The following is an 11590-nucleotide window of genomic DNA, read 5'->3' as shown; positions in this document are numbered from 1 at the left end:
CCACCAGGCATATTCTACATTTGCTACAGTTTGTAATGTAACTATGGAAATAACTGCTTTGTTTTATTTTTGATAACAAAGTTGTCAACATTCTCACAATAGAAAGGTTGCAGGGGAACACTTTTTCAGATTTTTTTTTCTATCTGCAGCTACGCTATTTTCTTTACTTAAAATAGTGAAAGAGAAAATAGGCAGAAAATATATATTATATGGCCTCTTTCCCTGATTTGACTCATGCTGACTCATTCTCTTTACAACTTGTTGCTTACACATTACAACTTTATAATTCCCACATTTTGTTTTAACTTGTAGTGACTACCAGCGGTTCATCTTACAGGAAGTGCTTTTTCATGTGTTACGGGCAGCACTGAGCATACGATAATATTCAGGGGAATCTAGGTCACAAACAAACCTATTGTTTAAATGTGTCAACCTACTCGTCTCTTTTCTCAGCCATACAGTCACAAATGAAGACAAACACCAGCAGTACCTGGGGAGAGCAGGCAGATGGCCATGAGCAGCACATGCTCCTCCTCGTGCAGGTTCAGTTTTTTCAGACCAACTTGGAACTTCACCAGAGGCTCCAACAGCTCCAGAGTGTGACCGGCTATGGCAAAAGACAAAAACATACCAGACAGTCACCTACATCTGCTTGTACTAAGTCAGGGAAACATACTGTGCCTTTCTGTCAAATTATGAATGAAAGCACACTTATGACGCAGTGGGTTTCAAAGAAGAATCATCGCTCTCTATGCATATTTATACACTATGAACATTAACTCCTGGCCTGCATGTATGAGTCTGTGTTTGTGGCTGCTTCACTGTGTCCGTGAAAATACCTGAAGTAGTTAGCGCTAGCAATAAACTATTTTTTATGTAATTGGGAATGAGTACTTGTGTGGACTGTTATGTTTCATTCATGCAGTGATTGATGTTTCTGCCTTCATGGAAACTTCCAGAGCACCGTGTACACAAGGAAGAAGAGGCGTGCATGTATTATGAGGATGTGTCATCAACCAACCCTTTGTAACGTCATTAATGCAGTATTTAAAGTCGGGTCCCCCGCAGCTCCAGGACATGTCCTCCAGACTGAATGACTGGTTTGAACGGAGCATGATGATCTCTATGGCACTTGACTTCAACAAAGCAATCTGGTCCTCTGCTGTTAGGTCTCTGGAAAACACACAGTTACAGGGTGCGTTACGGCAGAATCATGCAGGAGCACTGTCAGAATGCACTTGTTAGATTTAACCTGCTGGAGTCAATAGCCTTTTCTGACAGCTTTTGTTTGCTTTTGCTTTTTAACCCCTTGAAATCCCTGTAATTTTTGTCTAAAAAAGGCATACCCAAGGTACATTTGAAGGTACAGGCCTTTAAATGTATTTAAAGGTTGTGGCCTCTTTTGAAAGATAATACTCCCCAACAGTCAGAATCTGTCTGTCGTGCTACTGGCACTGAGTAATAGACATTTTAATACACTCAAAAAGAAGAATTTTCTGTCTGCATAATGTTTTTCAATAATATTTGCCTTCAAAATGATTGTAGCTTGGTGATGTGGACTAGAAAATACAATAGGACCAAAGCTTGAAGTCTTATCTAGTCCCATTTCAAACTTGGCAAAAATACTACAGATTTTTTTTTTTTTCCCCTAAGGATAGCACCATAGACAAGAGTGTATCATGAGACATGGTAAACAGTTGTCTGTTGGGTTTATAGCTGTTTTGGTATCACAGTGTGGCTAATACATGCAAGCTAACTGATGTTACAATTAAAACTGTGGAAAATATGTCCTTCATGGAAATTGTGAATATTGCTGCAGCGGACATTGTCCCTTTATACAGTGGTGGCCAAAATTATTAGAACACTTGACATATTTAAGGAGTTTCAGTTGTACAAGGCCTATCCTGCTCATTAACACCACAATGAGTAATGGTGCAGCAGTGTCTTCTGTGAGCCGGAAACTGGGAGAAGAAGGACTTGGCAGAAAAGCAGCAAAGGAAACCATTATTGAAAGAGAAAAACAGATGAAATGTCTGAAATTTCCAAAAGAAAGAAAAGTGTATGTCCAAGAGAGATATAAAAATGACTGCCTCTTGCCAACAGTTGAACACGGACAGGGTAGTATTATGGCATCGGTTGCCTTTTCAGCCACAGGAACAGGTGACTTAATGAAAATTGACGGCATCATGGATAAGAAAGTACAGCAACATTCTGGTGAGGCACGGAGTACCATCTAGTCGTCTTATAGGGCCTGGATTTGTTTTGCAAGAGGACAATGACCCTAAACATTCTTCTAACTATTGCCGGAACTGCCTAAGACAGAAGGAATCTGCTGGAACATTGAAAATGATGGACTGGCCCCCTCAAAGTTCGGACTTAACCCCATTGAGCAAATTTGGGGCGAGCTGGAAAATAAACTGGACAGATCTATTGTAAATTGATAAAATAGCTGCACAGTCCCAGCACAGTCTCAAGAGCGTGAAGGAGATTCCAGGAAACAGGCAGCTACTCTAAGAGAGCAGGACAGGGTCATAGGTAGCCACACATAGACAGATAACCATTTACACTCACACCTACTGCCAATTTAGAATTACCAATTAACCTAACAAGCATGTCTTTGGACAGTGGGAGGAAGGAAGGAACCCATGCAGACACATGGACAACATCCATACTCAACACAGAAAGGCCCCACTCGGCCAAAGGATTCCAACCCAGGACCTTCTTGCTGTGAGGCATCAGTGCTAACCACCACACCACTGTGCCGTCCACAGACATGACATGCCGTTGTGTAAATAAGATAAATAACACAAGGCTAATAATAATAATAATTATCCCCGACGGGAAATTGTGTTCCTGTTGTTTGAACCATCCATTTATTCACACAGTAGTGTGTAAAGTTGGAGCAGTGGGCTTTAATTATTTTGAGCAATATACATGATGACAAGGTGCATGCTGCAGCCAGACAACTCAGGAGGGGGAGACACAACACAGATATGTTTTGATTTTCTTGAGCTTGTTTTCCAAAAACTCAGCAGGTAAATTGCTTGGTTCTACACTGCCTGGCCAAACCCCCCCCCCCCCCCCCCCCCCCCCCCCCCCCGAGTTTTAGTAGTTTCTACAATCTCCTTAGACGTTTTCTCTGCTTGATACATGCCAATGATTTGACCCTTCTCAAACAAACTAACATCCCGTGACGACCACACATCCCGTGTCATCCTGTGTCTTTCAACATGGTTGTCTAAGAAATAAGAATCAGTTGGGGTCAAATAACTTGTTGCCAGCTGAACGATAATCACCCATGCAGTAATTATCCAATAGGAGGCTCGTACCCATTTGCTTAGTTAAATCCAGGTGGCGACATTTGTTTTTGGCCAGGCAGTGAATAAATATATATACAATCAAAGGTTGTTCTTTTGGTCTGTGTTCTCTTTACAAACCCTCTCACTGACATCCCTCTCTGATCTGCTGGTATCCCAGTTTCTGAGCAGTGGACTAGGTGTGAAAAAATTCTAAAACCAAAAATCAATTATTTTTTTCTTCTCTCTTTTTTGCCTTTATCCTTATTTTATATCATCACAACTATAAAATACAATGTGATACTGTTTTTCATTTTCATATTTCTTTTACACCAATTGCAAATGTATTTTTCACCAGAGTTAACCCAGTTAATAATTTTAATAAACAAAGGCGTTACAGTATGAGCCACAGAGAAACTAGTAAAATTAGTGAGAAAAATATTGTAAGAGTGTTCTAAACTAAAGTATTGTTATTAAATATGACTGTCAACCTGTTTGGCCTGCCGCCGCCGCATGACCCCCCCCCCCCCCCCCCCCCAAAGCTGTAAACCCAGGGGAAACACTGTGTATGTGCATACATTTATAAACTTATCTCTCACCTCAGCGTTAATTTATAACGCTACAGTCTGTTCCAGCGTATTCTGGGAAGCGCTTGTTTGTTAGGGACTGATAATAGCATCTCCTACCCAGTAATGTCCCACATACACGAGGGCAGCAAATCAGTGTGCTCTGTGTGTGGGTGGGGAGCATGTCAGTCATGTCGGAGTCAACACATCAATACCAGCAAGACAATAGATAACTGCACCATCAAACACATTGCATATCAATGCAGCCTTTCCAAACCCATTACAATTCTGCTAACCTGCAGGAACACGGAGAGAGACACACAAGCAGCAAATGACCAGCATTTATGTTTGATTAATGACTTATATGATTATCATTAACGAGACCTGCAAATGTATTTTTCTATGCACTGACTAATTTGTGCTTAGATCAAGTTAAATTTGATCAGAATGAATGCATTACAAACCACCAGTAAGGCTCAAGAGATATGAGCAGAGTAGAGTTTTTATGGCAGCTGTCAAATTAAAATTCTGAATCAAGCTTTTAAGAAAGCAGTATAAAATTACATCTAATGACTCAATCACCACAGTGCATTTAATTTTTCATTTTTACCTGAAGCCTGGGATCATCTTGGCGAACCCTATCACCTTCTGGATGCTGTAGGAGACCAGGTCAGCCAGGTGGGGCAGCATGGAAAGCTTAGTGTCCTCCTCACTGGAGTCTGGACTACTAGCACCGTCCTGGTACATCATTAACAGGTTACTGAAGTTCATTTTGGTGTCCACAGACTCTGTTCAGGGGGGTTTGGGGTGGTGGAAAGAAGACATGGAGAATAAGGAAGTGATTAATAGGAAGCAATTTTTTACACAGAAATAGCAAAGATGCCAGAGAGAAAAAAACAAAAACAAAAAAACAGTAAGTACCACCAAAAGGTTAACCACTTAGAATCTGAATAATGTAAATCTTTAATGAAGTTGAAGGAAGCAATGTAAGAAAAATGAAAGATAATGCATATAAAAATAATCATTACACTTATTATTCATAACATACAGAAACAAATAAACAACAGACATTTTAAGCCTTTTAAAAACCTGACGATTTGCATTAATGAAATTGTAGCAATTGCTCCCTGTCCTGGCATTCAAACATGCACGCCAAGTTAGATATTCAACCCATAGTGCAAACTTTTTAATAGTAATTAAGAGCAGGAGCAAGAACAAAACAGCTACTGCAGATAAATACACAAAGTACCTACATTTTTGTGCAAATGTTGCTCAAATGAGGAACCTTGTAGAGAATACAGTCGTGCTGAGTTGAATGGCCTTTCATTACAACACTACAATAGTGTATGAAAGCAAAGTAACTGCTGAGTTTTATTTTTTTAATCAATAGATCTCTTCAGAGCTGTGTCCTTGGTAAAGTTAACCCTCAGTGATAAAAGCGACCAAGGCCAGGATAAGACTGAGCCTTTCTTTTTCTCACCAGGTGAGTGGTTGAATGAGTCAGAGGAGGCATCAGACAACGAGTGAAGAGAGGCAGCTCTGCTGGCACTGCGTGTAACTGGTCCTTCACGCACTGGAGGCTGCAAACAGAGAAACACAAACATTTATATCCTCTTAACTCAGTGCAGTGCTGGGCTCTTCTTCCACGAATAAAATGATGTCCGAGTAATCACCACACACCAGTGGTCAGTTTCACAGAAGCAGGTTTACTGGAATTGTTCTTTCCAGACAGAATAGCAGCATATTTATTATTTAAAGATTTCCCATGATCACAGCAATGGACTCCCTTCATTTATATACAAAGCAGTCACTTCACTCTGCATTTCCCCCACATGTGTACCATATGCACATTGAAAACCATTGAATAAATCATGTTGTCGCTACCACCTGCCATGCATGTGTGACTTAATTTTAACTGCCTGAACTGAGAGTCCATCACGCTCTGCTTAAGAGTTCTCCACTTTCCACTGGTCTGCAATGTCAGAATTTAGTCATCTGCATATGTGTGATGTTTATCTACATGCTTTGGCTCACATGTAAATGGCTAACAAGTACTTGAGAAAACAAAAAGTAGATGACGTTGTAGCATTCTGGAGCTGTTGTACATTATAGTTTCATGCTTGATTCACTTCACCTCACATACACACGCTCACGATTGTCACTTTACCCTGTAAAGTTAAATAAAATACATAAAAAATAAATAATAATACATTTTTTTCCTGTATTGACTGAAATGCTTTCTCTCCAGGTCCCAAAGCTGCCTCTCAACCCACTACGCCACAACTCCCCTCCAGCACACTTAAGCTAAAGCATTTCAGTTACATGATCAGTTTCATTTTTATTTAACTTTATTTAGTTTCATTTTTTATTTTGCCCACATTCAATTGGAGTTTTTGCTTAGGGTTATTGGAGTTGGAGTTTATCTATGCAATCATGTTTCAGAGTCTGGAATGAGGAACCAGTGAATTTGCGAGTCAGTGAATTTGTAGCTAATCTGAAAATGTGTATAACTGCACCACTGTCATGGAACAGATTACTATGTAAATGTACAATATGTACAGCATTAGTATTTGGACTCTAAATTCTGACCTCAAAGCTCCCACAAGAAAGAAAATCAAACTCAGTTGATCAGTAACTTTGGAGTTACAATACTAACTGCTGACGGCAGCCAAAGCAGTAGCGTGTACTTAAGCTAATGACTGAGGAAAAAAAGAAATTTTGTACCAAATATACAGTGTGTTGCAATGAGAAGTGGGATCACTCCTGCAAACCCAATGTGTTGGCTTATTCTTTTGTTTACACAAAGATTATCGTGTTCTTCAAAAGTCTACAGCTTGCACAAGGCTCTTGTGAAAATAATTTATTGCCACTGCCATGCCTCATATAAGTTCATATAAGTTTGCACCCATTTTATTTGTCTGAAACCATGACAACCATTTATTATCCTTTCCAAAGTACAGAATGGTTAAAGAAGAACTACAGTTTTTGTGTTGTTATTTGGGGGCATTACCAGACTACCTCTTCTTGCAAGCTTTATGTGCTGTTCAATGTAACACCCACAACTAAATATTTTGAAAAGTCAAGTATTAACTACCAAACTTGAATGTGTTTGTGGCTGTCTGCACAGCGTGCACTAGAATCACACTTAACACTAATAAATCACAGAAGCTGGGAGAGTTTCAGACATTCCAGCCAAGTCAGTATTCTCCATCTCATTTATTCTGGACAGCCCAGTTGTTGTAGTCCACAATGAAAAATGTTGTCTGAAAGTATCAAGTTAATGACATGGAGGAAAAAAATACAACACCACCATCGGGTGGATAAGGAGCTCGTGAATTATATTATCGGTGTTGGGTAAATTGGAAATACACATGTATGATGGCAGCTGATAGTTTGGAGTGAATACAAAAAAGTGACTGTGGTTTCAAATATTTATTAACAGCTCTTTCTGTTTATTCTGCACTTCTCCGTGTGCACCACTCATTAATATATTATGCTCTCACTCGCCATCCATGTGTGAGCTGTGCAATCTCAACTGATGAGAAGACCAGAGAAGTTTCCATGATGCTCTGCTTTAGTCAAATTTCCTCTGCCTTACACATGCCTGACAACCTGCTGGGAATGCAGGTTATCAAACTCGCCAAAATCCACTCGCAAATGTGTGACAGCATCTTTCTGAAGCAGCTACAGTTGTGCTCATAAGTTTACATACCCCTAGTGGTTCAATGATATTGAGATCAGGAGACTAATGGCCACTCCAGAACTTTCATTTTTTTCTGCTGTAGCCAAAGACAGGTCAACTTGTTCTTGTGTTTTGGATCATTGTCATGTTGGAAAGTCCAAGTGTGTCCCATGTGCAGCTTCTGAGCTGATAAGTGCAACCTTCCTCTGGCATTTTCTGATAAAATGTTACATTTATCTGGCCATCAAGTTTAACCAAATTCACTGTGCTGCTGTAGCTCACCCCCAAAACATCAGAGATCCACCTCTATGCATAGTATGGATCTTAGCGTCTTCACTCCAAATATTTTTTATTTTTTCCCCCCAGAACCTTTGAGGCTTGTCTAGGTGCTGTTTAACATATTGTAAATAGGCCGTTTTGTAGCACTGGCGTAGTAATGTCCTTCTTCTGGCAACTCGACCGTGCAGCCCATTTTTCTTCAAGTCTCTCCTTATTGTGCATCTTGTGACAGCAACACCATATTTCTGTACTAAAGCCTGTATGTCAGCTGAAGTTATTTGTGGGTTTTTCTTTGCATCCTGAACAATCTTTGAGGATATGTCCTTTAAATTGCACATAAAGCAAGATCATATTACTCCAGTTTTAGCTTCTCTTCACTGGCTCCCTTTAAAGTCTAGAATAGAATTTAAAATCCTCCTCCTTACATACAAGGCCCTTAAAGGCCTAGCTCCATCATATCTTAAAGACCTCATTGTACCATATCATCCCAACAGATCACTTCGGTCTGAAAGTGCAGGCCTACTTGTGGTTCCTAGAATTTCAAAAAGTAGAATGGGAGGTAGAGCTTTCAGCTATCAGGCTCCTCTCCTGTGGAACCAGCTCCCAGTTTGGGTTCGGGAGGCAGACACTCTCTCTATTTTTAAGGTCAGGCTTAAGACTTTCCTTTTTGATCAAGCTTATAGTTAGGGCTGGACTAAACCATCCCTTAGTTATGCTGCTATAGGCCTAGGCTGCTGGGGGACGATGCACCAAACACATGTCCTCCTTCTTTCTTCTCTCTCCTCTGTTGCATCCTCCACTTTCTTTTCTCTGGCACAGAGCTCTTGCTCTCTAATTTCCTATCTACTACTAGTCATGTAATTCTGTGCTATTACTGTATAGCACGTTAACTGCTGTGTGTCCCTCCCCTCCCCTGTGAGTATCACTGGCCTGGAGTTGTGCGTTTCCTGTGGAGCTCCATACTACATCTGTTGTCGTGGTCTCATCAGCCTGCCCAGTCTGCATGGCCTCCTGAAGTTATCCACTCCTACCTGAATGAACAATTCTCCAACCTGCCTATGTTTCCTCTTACATTTTCAAACTGTCATGTAACATCATCAGTTTATATCATAAGATTCCACATGTACGCTTTAGTCAGATATGTGTATCTATGACAGATGTATGTTTATCTTGCTGTTCTCTTCTCTCTTTCTTCTGTCTGTACCCGGCTGGCCTTAGGCAGATGGGTCCCTCCATATGAGCTGGGTTCTGCTCAAGGTTCCTTCCTGTTAAAATTTTTCCTTGCCACCGTTGCCTTCAGGCTTGCTCTGGGGGCTTCAGGCCGGGTTTTGTAAAGCATCTTGAGACGATCTGTATTGTTATTGATGCTATATAAATAAAATAAAATTGAACTGAACTGAATTGAAATTTTCCTGGCAGTTGTAGCTCAAGTTTGTGTTGGTCTACCTGACTGTGGCCTGGTACAAACAGAACCCCTTATTTTCTGCTTCCTCATCAGAGTTTGAACACTCCTGATTGGCATTCTCAAATGTATGGATATCTTTTTATATCCATTTACTGCTTTATAAAGTTCAACTACCTTCTCTCGCAAATCCTTTGACAGTTCTTTCACTGTCCCCATGTCTCAGAATCCAGCAAAGTCAATGCAGCACTAGATGAAATGTGCAGGGGCCTGTCAAGAGACTCCCAGACTCCTGGACCAGTGAGTCTCTGGTCCAGGAGTCTAGTCCAAGAGAGTCCCAGACTCCCGGACCAGACACTCACTGACATTTTATACACAGGCACTAACTACAAGCAAACAGGTGACAGGTGTGGACAGTTACTCTTGATAGCCTTTAAGGGTATGTATACTATTGATCAGGACCGTTTGGGTGGTTTAACATAAACATTATGATTTAAAAAGAGCAAAAACAATTGTGTGATAATAAATAACTTGGCCTGACCACTAACACTGAATGAAAGAAACGTTTTGCATGATCCAACATATTTTCTGAACAACTGACTATATTTCACAAATTTTGCCAGGGTATGCAAACATATGAGCACAACTGTACATGAGCTTGATTCACCTTATACATACATGCCCATGTTTATCTCTTTGCTCTGTACAGCATCCTGTCATCTTCCTCATTTTTCAGTATCTAACATGATGCCATTCTTGCTGTATCTAAGCCCATTTCAGTGAAATTACAGTCATATGTACAAAGCGAATTCCAAGGTCTGTGGTGGCTGTGGATAACCAGAGCAGATGCCATCCATATCCTATTACATTTCTCTAGTTTTCATAAACATCACTTCTTCAGCATTTAGCCTCCATGAAATGTAGTTTCTGTGGTGGCCGGTAGCTAATTTGAAATTACCTACATTGTGCCGTGTGTAAACTTACATGACATCATGATCGATTTACCCAAATTCATGGTGGAGAACAAAATGATTTTGGCTTCAGCATTGATAATGTGAGTGCGGTTTGTGAAAAGGAAGTAACTTTGTACTGGACTAACCCTAAAGCGGGAGAAGTCAGAATAGGAGGCATCATAGGTCTTGTGGTGAGCTTCCACCAGGCAGGAGATGATGCGAGTCTGCTCCTCATTCAGTCGGGGCCTCATTGCCTCCCGGGCGGCCTCCTCCTCTTTCCTCTTCATTATCATTTCTTTTTTCCTTTGAACCTCCTCGTCCGTCAGTATGACTGTAATAGACAGATACAGAGTTATGTTACCTTACCAGCACACACGTTCACACATACAGATGTCAAAGTTGGATTAAAAAAAAATGAAGATAATTTAAAAAACTCAGTAAAGAGCACTGATTTAAGCACTGAATGCATGCTAATGCATGTTGAATCATTCCTAAACATGAATTACATTGTGTATTAAGTCAGTGTTTGCATTCATATAAACTCAGGCATTAAAAATCTGTAGAAAAATTAGGATTTTACTGTAACTTTTACTTGTTTGAATTTAGAAAAATCAACCAAAAAACAAGTCTTGTATTTATCTCCCATATCACTAGACTGTAAATGATCTGGAGTCGTGTCTACTTCAGTGAAAGTATACACACACACACACAAAGGTCCACGACACGTGTCACGCAATTTAATGAGAACATACTCTTTTTACACCATCTGAATTACAGAGTAACAATATAACACAGGGAACTACAAGAATACACCAAATGTAGAATAAATTATTAATGTTTTTGGATCAAATCTCATGGCCCATTTGTAATACAGTCTCTTGGGCTTATCTCACGTTACAGTTTCCGCTTGTTGCCCTCCGTTTAAAGTAACGGTAATATATTCATTCTGTTTTTGTTTTTTTGGTTATAATTAACCCAGGTGTGTATCTTGTTCATGTAAGGGTTTTTTCCTCTGCTTATGGTTTCCATGATGAGTTTCAAAAAAAAAATAAATAAAGGGAAAACAGAGAAAATAACGTTACGAGTCAGATAAATGTAGGCTATCAAGAAAGGCAAAGTGATTTTATCAGCTATTTATCACTCTTTACTATTTTATTTTAATAGACAACATGCCAAATAACCTTGGAATGGGAAAACGTAAAATTTTTCCACCAAAAATGTGAAACCTTGAAATTTAACAGCAGCACAGCAGCACAGTACAAAACATACAATACAAAACAAAACAGCTGATGCAGCGAGTGTTGGATATTTAAGTGCCTTTGCCTTATTCATTCTGCAGGAGTAGAGAGTGCAGGTAGAGAGGCACAGTGTTGCAGAATGGATTACACATACAGTTTATCTCGACTCTTTTA

At 39.9% G+C, this 11590-nt stretch overlaps 1 protein-coding gene across 1 annotated transcript in view; it reads right to left on the bottom strand.

The window, feature by feature from the left end:
- LOC311494943 (vitamin D3 receptor A) overlaps positions 1–11590 on the bottom strand; it is a 79056-nt gene that overhangs the window by 9214 nt on the left and 58252 nt on the right. Inside the window, exons 5-9 of the mRNA XM_084554224.1 lie at positions 10325–10509; positions 5343–5442; positions 4473–4650; positions 1022–1173; positions 491–607 (exon numbers count right to left, since the gene is read on the bottom strand). Coding sequence (XP_084410350.1) covers positions 491–607; positions 1022–1173; positions 4473–4650; positions 5343–5442; positions 10325–10509 — 732 coding nt within the window. The remainder of the gene's footprint in view (positions 1–490; positions 608–1021; positions 1174–4472; positions 4651–5342; positions 5443–10324; positions 10510–11590) is intronic.

The sequence above is a fragment of the Chelon labrosus genome (assembly GCF_963514085.1).
Source record: "Chelon labrosus genome assembly, chromosome: 10".
NCBI classification, from domain to species: Eukaryota; Metazoa; Chordata; class Actinopteri; order Mugiliformes; family Mugilidae; genus Chelon; species Chelon labrosus.
Note: the sequence above shows the minus strand (reverse complement) of the source record. Positions and strands in the feature narration are given on the sequence as shown.